Source organism: Hipposideros armiger, unplaced genomic scaffold (genome assembly GCF_001890085.2).
Source record: "Hipposideros armiger isolate ML-2016 unplaced genomic scaffold, ASM189008v1 scaffold_24, whole genome shotgun sequence".
NCBI lineage: Eukaryota > Metazoa > Chordata > Mammalia > Chiroptera > Hipposideridae > Hipposideros > Hipposideros armiger.
In genome coordinates, this window is record NW_017731374.1 from 4562994 (window position 1) to 4582020 (window position 19027).

The 19027-nt window shown below is 37.4% G+C and overlaps 1 protein-coding gene across 1 annotated transcript in view; it reads right to left on the bottom strand.

The window, feature by feature from the left end:
* ECPAS (Ecm29 proteasome adaptor and scaffold) overlaps window positions 1-19027 on the bottom strand; it is a gene marked incomplete at its 5' end in the record, with an annotated part of 107786 nt that overhangs the window by 47732 nt on the left and 41027 nt on the right. The window contains 10 exon segments of the mRNA XM_019635791.1: window positions 1005-1194; window positions 2842-2945; window positions 4830-4952; window positions 5044-5110; window positions 6106-6155; window positions 7962-8040; window positions 8267-8352; window positions 12149-12268; window positions 13960-14041; window positions 17159-17298. Of these exon segments, the coding sequence (XP_019491336.1) occupies window positions 1005-1194; window positions 2842-2945; window positions 4830-4952; window positions 5044-5110; window positions 6106-6155; window positions 7962-8040; window positions 8267-8352; window positions 12149-12268; window positions 13960-14041; window positions 17159-17298 (1041 nt within the window).

The window sequence follows — 19027 nt, forward strand, 5'->3', positions numbered from 1 at the left end:
TCCTCCACAACTAGACTGAAGAACAAAAGGACAGCAACTTGTCTGTTCCCCTTCCCCCAATTCCCCAGTGCTGTTCCCCTCAACCAATTCTCCAATAAAACCTTTACAAAAAATAAAAAGAAAAAGAATAAACCTACTTCAGGCACCTACTGACACAGTCACCCCAGGCCACTGAGTGCCAGTTATTTTTATTAATAATGGAGGCAAGAGGAAAATATGAGCACAAAACATCTTCTGACCACAAATATAACCATGCTATGAAGAAGAGAATCATGGTTGCTTAGCACTGAACTCCTACCCACTTCAGATGTCTATGAGCAAAAAGCTAGGACCACCAGTAGAGTGGAAGGCAGTAAGGTATCTATCCCCAGCATACTCAAAGAAACACTGATGTAAAAAGTGGAACAGGGTCAGGGCTGGAGGTCACGATGCCAATACTCTGTCTGATCTACCAGCGGAGAACACTGTGCAAAAACAAGAGACTTGCAAAAGCAGATGTGATGTTCTCTTATGACAAGGGTGGAAAAAATGTGAGCTGCTCCCTGAAGCATTCTTAAACTTATGGTGCCCTAAATAAGGCCTTTAAAAATAAAAGGGAAATGTATTTTTAAGCATGTTCTACCAAGGGAAACAATTTTAAACACAGCCAAAATGTTGAAGAACATAAAATTGTAAGCAATTCAGATTTGGGCAAAACAGATCAGTTACATTTGAGAATTATATTTTTCTCCTCGTTTTGTACCTTCTGCTTATTGTACATATTAACATTGTTAAAAACTTTACTACTACTCAGCATTTAGTGATAACATTTTAAATGTGTCACTTAAACATGTATGTTTATTTTCATCATCCATTATATAACTCAAACTAATCTGAAGTTAGGGCCGGCCGAGTGGCTCAGTTGGTTAAGAGCTCACTCAAGAGTTTGAGCTCTGAGCAACAGCGGTTCGAGTCCAGCCTGAGCTGAGCAGCCGTTGAGCTGCCAACAGGTAGCAGGATGGCTCAGCTAAAAACAAAAAACAAAACAAAAAAAAACAAAAAAAGTAATCATCTGAAGTTAAATGCCATACCTTTTCTTGGATATAATATACCATTTCCGGGAAAGAAGGCATCTGCTTAGAAGCACTTTCTTTTTTGTTTTTACCAGGAAGACACCTTAATACTCGTTGTGCTTCTCCATGAACTTCTTCTCGTCTTTCAGAAAGACAAACAAGAATAAAAAATGAGGGCCGGCCGAGTGGCGCAATGGTTAAGAACTGGCTTGGGATGCCAGAGGGCCCGGTTCGTTTCCCACATATGAGGGCCAGTGACACTGCCCTCCACAGCTAAGATGCTGAACAACAGCTCAACCTGGAGCTGGGCTGCCCTGAGTCGCCGGCAACGGCGTAGGCTGCAGCCCCTGCTGCAGTGGGTTGCCATGGGCTACTGTGTACAGAAGCCAGCGTGAGTGGCCAGCAGCCAGCGTGAGTGGCCAGCAGCCACCGTGAGCCGCCGTCCAGAAGCCGGCGACTGATCTGCCTCACCCGGGAAGAGCACAATGATGGTGCCAACTTGGGCCAGTGAAGCAACGTCCCCCCCACTCCAAAAAAAAAATCTTTAAAAAAAAAAAAAAAAAAGAGAGAACGTTTCATTAATTATTTTAATTGCCTAATATAAATATTCTTAGGTATTGCTTTATTTTAAATCGTATATTTGGAAATTTATGCTATCACACTAGCATGCAAGCCAGACAAAACTTCAGGTTTGATTGAGGACTTTTTCTTGAATTTCCTTACCTGCTTTCCTTAAATCAGCTACATTCATTGCCTAGGGGAGTTTCCCAGGACAGGCTTTGAGATGCAAGGGCCTAGGATTTTAAATTTCAAAACCCCAAACTCTAGGTTGGGGGAAGGGGGGCTCAAAGTTTTTAGCATGGACAACAGATTGGTCAGAAGACGCAGAGCCCGTCTCCTTATTCTCTAAGCAAGCAAACCTCCCCGATTGCAGGAGGGAGGAGAGACCCACCGGGGAGGGAAGGAGGATTTAGGTGCTGCTGGAACACCTGAGGAGTCCTTGGCCATTTCCTCCCAAGTTGGCTTGGGGCTGAAGGTCAAAAACCCAGGGGACTCCCGCATAGATTGAAGCTCCAGGAGCTGAGGAGACCATGCGCCCCCCNAAAAAAAAAAAAAAATGAATTACACCAATTGGAAAATAATCATTTGAAGATTAAGAACAACCATTTTATTTGGCAGTTGGGGATCTGAGGAAATGTCTTAAATATATATTCTTGGCTATCTAAGCAAAGAGCCATAAGATACATTATAAGAAATTATCTCTTTGTGGAAATTTCATGATATTTAAAGAGTCATGTGACTTGCATCTTTGAATTTTACCCACAGGTTAAAACAAGACAAGCTATGACTACAGGTCTGTATCATCAAGGGCCATACTTTTATCTCTTTAATAAATTGCTTCTAGAGCGCTGCACTGTACACCTGAAGCTGATGTTGTATAATATTGTATGTCAACTATAAGTGAAAAAAAAAAAAAAATATATATGGTCACGGGATGTGGAGTATAGTGTGGGAGTGGAGTCAAGGGAATTGTAATAGATATGTATGATATTGGGGGGGAAGTGGGGCAGCGGATGGGGGGACGGGGGTTGTCACCTCGAGGGGTAAAAAGTATAACTATTGCACTGTGTTGTACAGCTGTATTTCACAATAAAAAATAATTTTAAAAAATAAAAAATAAATTGCTTCTAAATTCCATAGACCAACATTACAAACAACATAAATTTTAGTAATTTTCAAACAAATTTAAAATGAACCCAAATTCAAATTAACACCTTTTGAAACTTACGGATCTCCTGCAGCTAGTAAGAGCAAATATCTGGAAGGTATATGATCTGAGGGAAACACTGTGCTGGCAAATTTCACAGCCACTTGTCGAACTTGAACTTCAGGCTATGTGACACATAAACACACACACATACACACACACACAAAAAAAAAAAACACAGACGGATTTACAAAAAAAATTACCAACAACTCATTCCAGTCAAGATAAATCATCTTAATTGTAAACAATCAAAATTGAAGTTGCTATTTCAATAAATATGTCTAAAAATTAAGACAAATAATTTGTCCAAGATCTTTAATCATGTTGTTTAAAAGTCATTGGATAGTGATATTAGCTTTCTGAGTGTGCGTAACTATCCTGTCATATTTTAATAGAAATCAGATACCTTTCTGAACCTTTAATAATTCCCTCAATATAAATATATGCCAGCCAAATCTCAGAAAATGCAATTTATATTAATCTCATCGACACTTCTGACATCATTCCTTTTTTATTATTATTAAATCATAAATGTACAACAGCTTAACTCTCCACATGCACTTAAATTTTTTTAAAGGAAAAACATTGTGTCTTATTGCACCATGATCCTGGCTAATAGCTTTTCAAAACTTTGAGAAAAATGTTTCACATTATCACCTGAAACTTACAAATGTAACATTACCAAAGAAGGAATGCTTCTCCATTCTTACAATGACCGCTAGAAAGAAACAATTAAAAAGCTAGACATTGTCTCGAAGGCTTTTTTTATAATCCTTCCTCCACAGTAAAGTAATGTTATTAAATAATCTAATCCATTCATAAAGCCGCTCTCTGCATCTGCTCTGGTATCTCCTGCCACATCACTGCATACTTATGCATGACTAAGAGTTATCTTGGCATTGCTATTTCAATAACCTGAAGCTGTTCTGTCACCTCCGGCCTCTCATCCTCTCCTATTTATACAGTGAAGCCCCTGGCTAATGGGAAGAAGCTCAAAATCGGCTTCTCCCTCCATAACCCCACTTCCTCTAGAACCATAGTTTCCTCCACCATATGATCCCCCCACGTTCCTGCTACCACCGAAATTTCCATTCCTGTTATCAACTTCTCATCACTTCCAGCCACCTCCTGAAATCCCCTTTCATCTAATCCTGATTTTGTCCTCGTCTTTCTCTCCGAACTGTGACGCCTCTTCTCTTCTCGCCCCTCTTGCCCCAGCAGGCTCAACTGAGTGCTCATCTCTCTGTCCTTGGCCCCCCAAACCCTCGCAGGTGCCTCTTCGAGTCCAGGTGCCCACCCCGGGTTGGTTGCCACCATCCCCCGTTTCACAGCGTCAGCCTGCCTGCACCCCTGGCCTGTACACCCTGGTGCGCTCACCGAAGCCAAGCTCCTTCTTCTAATCTCCCTCTCTTTCTAATCCTAGAAATGGACGACAAAAACTGACTGAAGCAAATACATAATATCGTATTTTATATTGTGTATTATATGGTATGTATATATACGTATGTGTATATATGTGTATATAAGTATAGCTATTCAAAATTCTCCTATAAATGTTCATAAAAACCAAATAAAGAAAAAAGGAGTATGTATGATCATACTGGCTTACTTTCTACAGACTCATTTTAATACATAAAATTTGTCTTTCTTTCCCTCTGCTTTTCTCCCCCAATGTTACCTACAGAACTCTACCCCCAATGCGCCGTATCACACAGCTACCAGTTATGACAAAATACTTCCAACGTGGAAAAATAACATTAACAACAGCTTTCCAACATGGAGGGCTTTAAACATAAAGCCTCTGTGATAATCACTACTCCTCCTCCCCTAAAACTAGATTTCTATCACGAGGAATTAAAACTAGGTAGATCATAAATCACAGTCCAAGTGAAAGCAAACAGTCCTCTTAATTATCATGATAGTTAAGGAGAAAAGCATTTCAAATTTTGTTCTTAAAAATGTAAAATGCACATACTACCAACCACTGTAGTTCACACAGCTGGACCTACCTTTATTAGGTATGAAGCCACAAGTGCCTCCATGAGGGTTCTCTGTGCTCCTTCCAAAGTACTGTAAGCTCCAACCATCATAGATAACGCTTCTTGAATAGCAAGTCGAGTCTCGGGCTCTTCCTGTAAAGATAATAAAAAGCGTTTCCTTCCCTGTTGGGTTTCCAAGTGAGCATCCAAACAGAAATCATAAACTTGCCAGGTGTTTCCTCACCTTACATAGGGCTTCAAAAAGCTGCTGCACAAGAGCTATATCCTTAGTGAATAAATGGGGCATTCGGCTGTAAGAGGACACCAAACTACCGTTACTATCATAAATCTCCAGGAGACGGAAGACAACGAAATTAAACACAAATTTTCCTGAGCTTGCATTTTCATCTCTGAACACCATGTCAGCATCATTAAATTATCTACCCAAAGAGCCAAATATTTTGTCTAATCCAAGTAGCCTTTGATTAATATACCCATTATCCAAATATTCTCTTCATTATATTCCATGCATTCAGTTAACATTTCTGATTTTAATATAAAGAAAATAGATAATTAATACCACATTGGTATTTAAACTAAAGGCTAGCATAATAAGGGGTTTTGTTACTTCATGCCAACAGACAAGGGACAAGGTTTGCTGACAGTCCTGCACTGTATCAGGTGATCTGGGGTGGCTTTTCTTCTGAGCCCCAAAGCTCCTCCCCCTGCATAGCAGAGAAGGGCAAGACCTAGTCTACAGGCCGAACAGAACCTGCGCCCAGGGTGGAAGCAGCACCTGGTGCCGCGAGGATGCTGCACCTTTATCTCCCTGCTTTGAAATACAGTGAAGAAAGAGGAAACAAGGAGGTACTGGAAGAAAGAAGTCATTTAATAAGCAGAAGAAAAGAAATCCATCTTTGGAAACAGGGCCACTCAGAATCATAACATAACACTATCGGAAAAGAGAATCACTAACAAAACCTTGATTATGGGGATTATAAAGACTAGTAAGTAGCAACAAGAACAAGTCTCTAGGATACAAGAAATGTAACCAATTATGACACAATCCAGTCAAAATCTCATTTCAAGACTACCATTTAATATAGTAACATTATCGTCAAATATAAGTTAAAATGTCTCCCATCATTTTCTTTCTACAAGGAAGACATTTCTAAACAACCTACGGCCATTGAATACATTTCCTTTCAGAATCACAACAAACTTATTTTCCATCCATTATTAAATGCCACGTAATTTTTCTTAGTTTATCAACAGGGTATCTCTCACTGAAAAAGGGTTTACTCACCTGGAGAGTTTTCCAACAGCTGAATATGCCATTGACAGTAGCTTAGGGTCCTTGGAATTAAGAAGAAAAAAAAGAACAAAAACAGACAAAACAAAAAACACAGTAAACGGCAAAACCTTTTTGCTGCAGTTACATGCATTATTTCACTCCTTGCTAAACCTGGTCTCACTCTGCCTAACTACATGATATTAGCAACTGAACAAAACAAACAGAGAAAGTCCAAACCCAGAATTCATCACACTACTAAAAGGAAAAACAAACAAAATCTTGCATCCCCAACTCACTCCAAAAGGGGCATATATGAAAAGGCTTTCTTAGCTGGTGCTAAGTTCAGAATATTTTCAACACCACGTAACCTGCAAACACCAAAATTCATCTTTAACACACTAGGAAAACACCTTGTTAACTTATTAGAAACTTCACCCCTCATCCAACTGGCTAGGATCCTCCCTCTTTCAGCCAAAATGGCAGTAAGCTGGGAGGGGCGATTCTTTTAAAATCTGCACTGTAATAAACAGCTTCCACTCATATCTTCCACTATAAAAAATTAAAAGGGATCAGTCATCAAGTGAATTAGTGAGACTGCCTCCTCAAACAGAATTTTACATGGTATTATGCAAACCAATAGTGTGACTAACTACTCTAAACCAAAGGAACGCTTCTGTGAGTTGGTTTATACATTTAACATAGGAGTCACTCTTCCACACCTAAATGGCCACTCTTTCAGATCCATTTTAATGGGTTCATCATTGGGAAGGCGTGGTGTCATCTGGAGGCAAAGGATTAGGGCCCTGTGATTTATCTGGCTTCTCTAATCTATTTTTAAATAGAAAGATTCTCCCTAAAAGCCCCAAAGCATTTTTATTTCTACACCCAAAGCATCTGACTGTCTATGCCATAAAAATAATGTGCAAGGTTCCCTAGGCCTTAAAAATCATGCAAGCACTATTCAATAGGAAAAGATAAGAGACAGGGCCTTAACACTGCCCCCAAAGCACAACTGCACAATGAATGAACAGCTTTTCACTAACAGTAACATCTACGAGTGTGCCTTCACTATGCTGAGTAATGTATGTGTATATCTCATTTAATCTTCACCATACCCAATTAAATGGTGTTATTATTTTCATTTTTCTAATAAAGAACAAAGGTCCAAAAAATTTAAGTAACACACCAAAAAACAAAACTTGGATTCAAATTCAATTCTAACTCCAAATGGCAAAATCTTAATCACTATACTATGCAAATATGCATTCATATTTAGCTAAGACTTAGAAATGTAGTGCTAACTGGAGTTTTTTAAACCTTACTTTTTAAGCAAATTCCCCTGAAATACTACTGGAGATGGTGAGAGTGGCAAGGGCAAACAGGAGACAAAACTGTACAATCCAAAGAATCCTCATCCCACTTAGCTTAAGGAATCAAAAATTTACTGAATGCATGTTTTGACAGAATTCTGAATCAGTAAAATGTCAGCACCAATGTGACTGAGTTTCTCAATATAAACAAATCCAGATAGATTCATATGTAAATAAATAATAAAATTTAACTAATTCTTTTCATTCCATTTTTTGCAGTGTCTAAAAGTAAAATGTACAAGTATTTGCTTTTAAAATGTTATTTAAAGAAGTGATAAGACGCTTCAAGATTCCTATCACCTTTTAACACTTATTTCCAAAACAAAGCAAAAGATGGCAGTAATTTCTGAAATCTATACCATTTCAAGTAAAAATGTTAAGAAATGATGGAATAGCAAACCATAACTTACTAAACCATCATGTAGACCAGAAAAGCTTATAACAGAAAATACTTAAAAATATAAAATGTTAACAAAAGTTAAAAGACAATTCACTTACTTCTTTATATTCATTGATGAGCTTGGTGAGGCCATTCAAAAGCATTGGACCTAATGGCTTAATCTTGATTTCTGGACAACTTTAAAAAAAATAGTACACATACACAAAACAAGATAAGACTCTTGTAATTACGTATCTTTTCAGATAATTATTTAAAATAATTAGAGAGATAAGTTAAAATAATCTATTAAAATCTGAAAATTTTTAAAGGAGAATATGATTTCTTTCTAAGCAAGATATACTTGAATCATTTGATCACTCTAATAGCTTGAAAACTTTACAGTCAACTAGTTCCAAAAACTTACGTTATACAAATGTGATGCACAAATTGCAGGGATAATGTTCTTAATTTTGAATTTGTATTTGTACCAAAAAGTCCATCATACACCACCTACGAGAAAGAAACAATTTGGTCAAGAACACCAGTTAATAAAAATAGCAACCGACTATTCTCAAATATTAGGATTCAACAGCACACCTTTTGCACTACACCGTGCTCTTCAAAATTAATGCGGTTCTTTTTAATACATACACGCATTTGAGCTGAGAAACTTAAAATGCAATCAGTAACTCCAATCAATAGTCTGTGGAGTAACAAACACAATGTTGATCTCACAAGTCTGCAAAACTTGTGAGTCTACCACTAGGAAGTCACTTATTTAGAGTCCACGCTGCCACTCAATATTGCACAGAAAACACTAGCAGGTAAGATCATTTTGGGGGAGTCAGGTTTCTTAATTACATAGTCATTCAGAACAAGTTATAAAAAAGCTTCATGGAAAAATATCAAAATGAAAGCATTCTACGAGTGTATAGTCGGGGTATAGGTGGCTCCACATGTTGTGTAGTCATGTCTAGATGGCAAAAAAAAAAAAAAAATCACATAGATGAGGCCTGTGCAGCATCCAGAGGGTTTAGATATTAACATCAACATCAAAGAAATCTAAACTCCTCAAACTATTTTTTATGGGAAAGATAAGAAAAACAAAAAATTTCCATGCTGTTTGCTAAAACTACTAACAGTATTCTGGTCTTACTTAACAATGACATGTGACTGGACATAGCATTGAGCATCTGCTATATAATCACACAAGGTACTGTGAGATACAAAAAAGACAAGCAATGCTATCAGGGCACTTTATCTCATTGGGGAGTCAAATACATACATTAAAAATGATATAGGACAATATATAATCAAATGCTACATTATTTGGAAAAGACATTTTTTAGAAAATTAATGTGATAATGCTGTATTATAGAATATATTCTATAGACTATAGAATAATATAGTAAGGTAATAGAAGCAAAGGAGTCACTACAATACTAGTATTTTGTGGGGGGGAAAATAAAACTCATAGGATACACATTATACATGAAGAATTGTGTTAGATGCTTTCATATGTTCAAAATCAAGGTGAGATAACATGTGCCTAACTAACTAAAGGTACTGGTATCTGGAAAGAAAAGGCTCATGTGAATGACACCATAAAGGAATCTGAGATGGCCAGGGGAAGAAGAAAGGAGTGGCGCCAAGGATGTAGGAGAACAGTAATGCCATCATTAGAAATGGGAATATGAAAAAAGGAAGACTGTTTATGGGTGATGGACAGTGAGTTTGTCTTTGAATGTACAAAATTTTAGCTGGGCTTATTTTAAAAACATAAATAACTACAAATAAAAGTGTACACCTTACAGAATGCCTATGAATATTTTGTCACAAGATTCTAGCTGATTATTATGTAATGTAGTGCTACCACAACCAAATTTTCTGAACAAAAATTATCAAGACCCTGTCTGGGAAACTGCTTGTAAAGTGAAATGGAAGAAGCTCTGTGATAATTTTATGTTTATGGAGACACAGAACAGAATACCTGAAATTTGTCAAATATTAGAGTACCAGATACTGGGAACAAAAGTTTCATCTAGAAAGAGGAAGCAGCCACTTAAACAAATAAGCCTTAAGAAGAAGAGATGCGGATTGACCGACTGGCATGGTTGGTTAAGAGTTGGCTTGGGACGCCAGCTCTGAGCAGCAGGGCCCAGGTTCAGATCCCACATGAGGGCCAGTGACACTGCCCTCTATAGCTAAGATGGTGAACAACAGCTCAACCTGGAGTTGGGCGGCCGTGAGTCGCCCGCATAGGCTGCAGCCCCTGCTGCAGTGGGGCTGCAGTGGGCTGCCATGAGCTACCGTGAGTGGCCAGCAGCCAGCGTGAGCAGCCATCCAGTGGCCGGGACCAATCTGCTTCAGCCAGGAAGAGCGCAATGATAATACCAACATGGGCCAGTGAAGCGACGTCCTCCACAACTAGACTGAAGAACAAAAAGACAGCAACTTGTCTGTCACCCTTCCCAGCACTATTCCCAGCACTCTTCCACTTCCCCAATTCCCCAATAAAATCTTTTTAAAAAGAAAAAAAAAAAAGGAGCGATGCTAAGACAGAAGCCTACATACACCATACAGTGGACACAAAAGGAGGGTGTTCTTATTTTGGGACTGAAAGAGAAGAGGCGTGGGAAATGAACATTTCAGATAGAAGGGGGAGGGGAGCTGTGCCAGGCAGAGGGAGCATCATAAGTGGAGACACAGAGCCGTGAAAACAGCATTTTTAAAGAGCAACAATCTTTGATTGGGAATAGGGTACAAGGCAAAGAGGTGGTGAGATATGAGACCAGAAGGGAAATAATTGCTAACTTTTCACCATTTACCAAGAATTACGTGGGCTCTAAACTTTTCTGTTATCTCATTCAGTCTTCACAACATTCCTATGAGGTAGCTGCTGCTACACCCATTTTACAGATTTACAAGTTTCAAAGGAAAGCAGAAAAACCGAGGCTTATTTAAGATCAAAAGCAAATGTGTGCAGTCGAAAATCCACTTAACTTTTAACTCCTAAAAACTGAACAGCCTATTGACCAGAAAGAAGCCTTACCCATAACATAACGTTATTAGTTAACACAAATTTTATATGCTGCATGTATTATATACTGTATTCTTTTTCTTTTTTTTTAAGTTTTTTTTATTGGGGAATTGGGGGAAGGGGAACAGACAAGTTGCTGTCCTTTTTTTTGTTCTTCAGTCTAGTTGTGGAGGACATTGCTTCACTGGCCCAAGTTGGCACCATCATTGCGCTCTTCCCAGGCGAGGCAGATCAGTCGCCGGCTTCTGGACGGCCGCTCACGGCGGCTGCTGGCCACTCACGGTAGCCCATGGCAACCCACTGCAGCAGGGACTGCAGCCTATGCCATCACCGGCGACTCATGGCAGCCCAGCTCCAGGTTGAGCTGTTGTTCAGCATCTTGGCTGTAGAGGGCAGTGTCACTGGCCCTCATATGTGGGATCCAAACCGGGGCCCTCTGGCGTCCCAAGCCAGCTCTTAACCAACGCGCCACTCGGCCAGCCCATATATACTGTATTCTTAAAGTAAGCGAGAAAAAAGAAAATCATAAGGAAAATATATTTACAGTATTCATTGAAAAAAATCCACATATAAGTGCACCCACGCAGTTGAAACCTATGCTGTTCAAGCGTCAACTGCATACTCAAATCTATCTGCCTCCAGAGCTGAACTGGTTATCACTTGGATAATAGGCAAGGGCTTTTGTGGAGGGGTTTGTATCTCAAACCAAGACAGAGTACAAGCATTTCCAACAGCAAAAGTAACTCCAGTGGCAACACAGAAAACAGACTGACTGTGGGCAAGATTCGAGGCAGGGAATCAGGTAGAAGAGTATGGCAATAACCAAAATAAGAAAAGCCATTCTCAATTAGTATCAGCATTAGGTGTAGGGAGGATGAAAACATTAAGAAGTCAGAATCAAGAGAATTTGGCTATTGCTTTCATATGGGGTTTCCGTTAAGGATGACTCATGTTTCCACCTAAGTAACCAAATTTCTTGAGGAACCAAACCATTTTTGGAGAAAAGCCACTCAGAAAAACACTAGCTTGAATGGGACTGTCACCATACCTTTAGGACGAATGGTAACCACATACAGTATATATTCTACAATAAAAAATTTTTAAATCATTTCGGCAGCTAAACTTGAGACAGAAAAAAATATGAAATCTCAATCTTGTTATGTACATCAACCAACCTCTTGAATATCCACTAACGCAGTTCTTTCTCTAATTCAACAGACATAAAACTTGTAAACAGGCCGTTTTTCTCTGGAAAGGACCAATTACCTGAATGTTAGCTGGGAACGTTTCCGCAGCTTGTCTAGAACGAAGGAGATGAGGGACAATCTTTAACTTGACTCTCGTACTGACTGGGTCCCTTTTCAGCTCTGGCTTCAGGACTGCTCCCTGTCAAAAACATGTTTGATTATAACTCAGAATTTCAAAATTACTGTGGACTGAAAAAGTCATGAGAGCATCTAAGTCAGTGTCTCTCAGACTTTTGTTTGAAGATCCCTTTACACTCTTAAAAATTACTAACGACTCCAAAGAGCTTTTGTTTATATTGGAATACCCATCAATATTTACTATATTAGAATGAAAAACTGAGAAATCTTTAAATACTTATTCTCTTAAAAATATTAATAAACCCATTACATATTTTCATAAATAACATATTTTCAAAAAAAAACAAACTATATTTTCCAAATCAAAAAACTGTACTGGGAGAGTAGCACTGTTTTACATTTACTGTAAATCTCTTCACTGTCCACCTTAGTAGAAGAGAGCTAGAGTCTTTTATTCTGCATTTGATCTGTTGTGATATGTTGTTTTCGTTAAAATATATGAAAAAAGACAGCTTCACAGATATAAGGATGGAAAAGTGGGGAAGATTTTAGCCTTTTCAGGTATTTAAGGGTATTCTTTGATACACCAAAACTTGATAAACAATAGCTTGTTCAAGGTGGGCTGCCATTTGGATTTGAAACCCTGTCTATGGACTTTTGCATACTTTGTTATACTAAATCCCACAGGTCTATCTAAGCACCCCTATATGCTTCTGTAATGTCACTTGGAAAATATTGGTTCACTGAGTTAAAGCAAATGTTTCATTATAAAAATCTCTCTGTGACCCAATAAGGTTCCATTGGACCTCACTCTTGAAAAACCACTGATCTAATTCAACCCTTCATTTTGTACATGAAGAACATGAGGCCCGAGAATGTCTGTGATTAGCCAATCTCACCTCCCCAGTACATTTATTACAGGCAGCCATTCAGGGCTAGAATCCAGGGTGAGATGCCAATTCCTAATTCATTCTTCTTTCTGCTATAGCACACTCAATGTAATCTAACTGGGGCTAACATGATTTTTAAAACAGCTATTTATGGTTTAAAAATCAAGCAAGCAAGCAAGCAAGAAAGCAAACAAATAATCCTTGTATGTCTGGTTTTGGACTTGGAACACTTTGCAACACAGTGAACTAAACATAACTTATATTATTAAGCAAACGTTTTACTTCGAGGCTTTAGAAGAACCCACCTATTTATTCATCTAGATTTTAGACCAGGGGTCAACAAAGTATAGCCATGGGCCAAATCTGGCCCCCATCTCAGTACAGCCTATGAGTTAAGAATGATTTTTATATTCTCAAATGATTTTTTAAAAATAAAAAACAGAATATTTCATAATACATAAAAATTATATGAAATCCAAATGTCAGTATCCATAGAGATCTACTGACACACAGCCATGCTCATTAAGCTACGTGTTGCCTATGGCTGCTTTCATGTTGCATCAGAGTAGTTGCAGCCTCAATGACATAGCCAGGAAACCCTAAAATATTTACAGAAAAAGTCGCTGATCCCTAATCTAGACAATCATCATTACTTAAGCACCTGAACTGAAAACACCAGATCAGGTAAACTAAGTTACCAGGAGATTTTAATCCACCTAGATCAGCATGGCTTAAAACTAGTATTTCCTATAGCACAGGTTCAGCTTAGATCAAAATAACTAGGAAAAATGTTCAAATATACAGAGCACATGTCAACAAAGTGCTTTTCATGATGATGTGAGAATAAACCAAAACAACCTACCTCTTTTGTCTTCAGTGGTATATCTCCAAGGTAGACCTTGTACATCTTATTAATGATGGCAGGATTGTTCCAGTCAATCAAGCTACAGAAGGTTACAACACAGCTTGTTAAAATGGGAGACACTTCAATAATTTCAAAAAATCATAGCCTCAATATGTTACAAAAAAAACAGTTAAAAACACAAATGAAATGGGCAACTGACACTATAGAAGAGAAGGAAAGGGATTAACTTCTATCAAAGCTAGTTTTTAAACAGAAAAAAAAGTCACTTATCCCCTCTTGATTCAACAGATCGTTGTATCCAATGGCCCAGTTTGGTGCCACACAAGAACACCAGCCTACACTCCACTCTCTGGGCAATGCCATGGAGCAGTTCCTACACCTGTTCAAAGAGCCCTGGGGCAGGAATCTTCTGTTTAGCCACTTGGAAATTCAAAAACTACAAGGAAGGTGACAAAAAATTTTTACCCATTAAAGACACAATCCTAGGAGGCCCATTAAATTTCTCTAATATTGTGTCTCTGATTCCCAGCATCTCCCTCTTCCTTACCTATCTGCACACACTTGCAGTTTTAGTAGCTAATTCTCTAGAGCAGTCATGCTGCCATTAGTCACTAAGACTAATTCTTACTTGGGCCCCACAATAAGGTGAATTAGAACATCACATGATTAGTGATGGCTCCCAACCTCTGCAGCAGCTCCCACCCCGTCATTTTATAAACCTAGCAATACTGCAATCCTGCATTTCGCTTGATTAGCGACATTTAATCATACTATCTTCTCTCTGGCCTTTGACTTTGGCTCTGCTTTCAAGAATTGCTATGTTCGTGTAAACGCAAATTATCCTGCTGCTTTGACTATTTTTCTAATCCATCTCTTCTTTCATAGCTTATCAATCTGCCTCTTCTTTGGATATCCACAATCCACTATCCTTAAGTTATTATACAATTGTAGCTTAGTTATTAGTCATCTACATTTTTCTGCAGCTGATTGCTACTAACTAATCGTCAAGCTCCTCCGTTGTTTCCCTTCTATAAATACTGCAGGTTTAGAGACTTTTCACAAAACAACTTTAATAAAAGCTTAACAGTGATTAACCATTACAGATAATTTTCATGGTTTCTTTCTACGTTTCCTCTTGCCATCTTTCTAGTTTTCATTTTGATTACATATTTTTTGTAAAAATTCAGAAACAACATAGAAAATAAAATGCCTTACAATCTGCACCATATCCCTCTCTATTCCTTTTCCACTACCTTTGCTGTCTAGCTTCTTCTGGACTTCTTTCCTATGCGTGTAAAACGGGTGGATGGATATGGCAGGTCGGTAAATAAAACAATAAATCGATACATGACTTAGAGATACTCTGGAATTTTACTTTAACAAAATGGGATAATATCTGCATATCATTCTCAACTCACTTTTTACCTCTTTACAATGTTTATTTTTATAGAAATGAACAAAATATACAAAACTGAAACTTAGAACACTTAAGCACTACATTTGTATTTCCAACAATCCAATCTACTATATGGTATAAAGAATGGAGCCAGTTCACACACAATGAGAAGTTTCAAAGGAAAATCTTTTGATATTTCAAAATCAAATAAGCTCTTTCAAAGGGATACCAGGAAGACACAGTTATAAGTAGCATGAAGGAAAGTTAGACTTGGGGGGAATGCTAAGTACAGTCTAGTTCAACTTTCTTATTTTGCAGAGTCCAAGGCCTGGCAAGGTTAAGTAAGTCTTCCAAATTCAGACAATCAGCACGAGGCATGACCAGAATTAACTCCATGACAAACCCGCTCCTCCTCTATCACTTCACATACTCTTTAGTGGTAAACCAATACCACCAATACCGCCAATACCACCAATACCGCCAATACCGCCACCACCACCACCACCACCACCACCACCACCACCACACACACACAATTAGATTCTATTTCAACAAGCAACCAAGACACAAATGAAGTTAATTTCCTCCTTCTGTTACCTACTTGTATCAGTTTCTTAAGAGAGGAAAAACTACAACAAATGGAACCTTTATAAAGCTTTATTTAATACTTTATCCATATTCAACTGTCTTGTAGCATGTTATTACATTAAGCATTAAAATAAATTCAGAAAACTATTCCATAAGTTGATTTTTTTCAACCATCTTCAATTTTTCATGTTATTCTTATCTTGAACATGTCATTTTTTTTTTTAAATCACACACACCATTTTGTATTCTGCTTTATTCATTTACCATTGACTGAGGGCAATTTACATGTTGCTTTATTGTTTTTGTAACCATTTTGTAATAATATGTAATATTGCATATAGATGCACTGTTAATTTACTTAACTATTTCCCTATTGTGAAAATGTGAATGTTTCTTTTTTTATATATAATTAAAGAAAATGGTATAATGAATAAATCTATACATTTTACTAAATATAACCTTTTCTTCTGTTGAATGATTCTCTTGGGAAAAATTCCCAGAAGTAAGATTTAGATAAAAGGTCACATTTTTATGATTCATTACTTACTGCGATCTGCTTTCCAAAAATTATTTCAATTTATAATGAAAATCAACAAGATATAATAATAGTACTTCCAACAGAAACTTAAATGGAGTTATCAACTGTTACGCAATTTTATTTACCAATGGGTACAAATTGGTATACCATTATTCTATTTTGCATTGATTTGATTTCTTATAGAGAATATTTTCTATGAGCCTATTTACTATTTGATTTCCTCCTGTGTGAATTAAGATCTGTTCAGCACCTGTTCTCATGGGCTCTGACCTTCACTGTACTAACCACTGTACATACATATCCTTTATTAAAAGCAATCTCAAATGGCTTGAGTTAGAGGAAGAATAAAAAGTTAGTAACATTTGGGTTTTGACATTTTCCTTAACATCAGTTCTTTTAAGTTCATTCACCTCACCAAAGATCTCATTTCTTATGGTAATATTCCTAACCCATTCCCGTATTAAACTGCTTCGCCAAACAGCTTTTCTTCTTTTGTCTTACACAGAATTCCGCTCTTAAGCAAACTGTCCTTATTACAAATTAGGCATATTTCATAATCTAATAAACTAAATGTTTCATTACACAAAATCTGAAAAGAACAAATATGTGCTGAGTAAGATTTCAGAAATCTAGCCTCTTTCCAGTTTTGAAAGCTTAACAGAGACGTAGTTTACCTTTGCTTGCTTTTCAATTCTAGGTCTGCGGCCGTTGCCACACTGTGGCGCGTGTCACTAGAAGCAATCACCAGGTGGAGAATAGCTTCAAGTTCAGGAACCTGTTCAGCTTCTATGAATTTCACTATGCCCAATTTGCACTGCAGATAATGAAGGGAAGGAGAAACAGTGATCAGAGAAGCAAAGGCCCCCAACCAAAACTACTGTTTAACATATCAGTATGTCCAGAAACCAAAGACAAGTAGTAACAACAGTAGCAGCTCCTATTTAGGTTTACAATGTGCCAGGGACTGTACTAAACCACATTTGGCTATGATTTCATTTAACCCTCACAATCTGAGGTAAGTACGGTCACATCCATTTTTCAGATGAGGAAAGTGACGCAAGGCTTAAGACATTAAGATACATAGTTAGCAAGTGATGATGACAAGGTTTAAACTCAAGTCTCTCAAACTCCAAGATCATTATGATACACAGCCTTCCTACTCTCTAGAACGATGAAACCTTGAACTGAAGTACAAATCTGGAGCCTCCAGGTAATAAGCATGGTGATATACTTAGAAATAAAGTGCTTCATGGTTATGACACTTCAAAAGGAGCTAAACAACTCATGCTCCATGGAGTTCAACTCTCTTGTTAACATACTAATTCTTGTCCTCAATATTCTTACATACTGAAAACAATAATGATTTCAAACGTACTCTAGTCAATGCAAGTGAATTTCTAATTGAAGAGTATTCAATGTGATTAACTGGCTAAAATGAAACACAGACTAAAGATAGATTCTGCTTAGAACTTCATGCAATGTAAAGTAGCTATGAACTTCACTAAAAATAACTTTAAGATAAATATACATGAGAAGTAGAACTTTATCCTAAAAAATCAGTTACATAATAGTTCTCAAATATGTGAATTAGGATTGACAAACTTTAAAATTATTAAATGACAAAGGATGCAATTTGAAAAGGTATAGCAACATCACAAAAATGCCTGCCTTCCCTCCTCCTATTCATCACAACTTACTTGTAACAACAATAAAAAGACTCAAACATTTACTTAAGCCACAAAAAGGATTGTTATGGAAGTCAAGTACACAAAGATATAGACAAAAAAAATGTTCAAAGAAAACTGAAAATAATACTAATGTCCATCAACAGAAAACTGATAAAAAAATGTTATGTGGTATACATATAATTAAATTTTATACAGATATTAAGGATCACATTTTTCAAAACTTGAGATGCTGTTAAATGAAAAAAGTAAACTGCAAATAATGTATTATATGGTATGTAAAAATGTATTGTGTAAAACTGTATTTGTGTACACACATACACAGAAAGCAGGGTGTAGATAAACAACAAACTAGGTGGCAGGATTCCAGGTAACTTTTAAATTCTCTTTATATAATGTTCTACGCTACTTGAATCTTTACAGTATTATTAGCTTTACCAAAATAAAAGCTATTTATCTGGAAGGAGAAATGTAAAACAAGAGATTCAGAAATTAGAGGAAAGCAGCTTTCAACCTTGAAACTAAACTGTTTGTTTCAGCACTAGATTATGGGATTGACACAAGGTATACAGGGACCCTTAGAAATTAGCAAGTAATGACCAACATAAGATTACAATTTAATGTAGGATAACAATTATTCTCCAGCCCTTATATCTTAGCCCTCAGACAGACCTAGATTCAAAGCCTAGTGCTGGGAGTGAGACCGTGGCTAATCTCAGAACCTCAGTTCCTTTTTCCAAAATAGAAGTAACAATTTCTACCTCCTTGGGTTGCTATGAGGATTAAATGACAGAATGTATTCAAAGTGCCTGTCACATTGATCACATTCAGTGAAGAGTAGCTTCTGTTACTATTTAC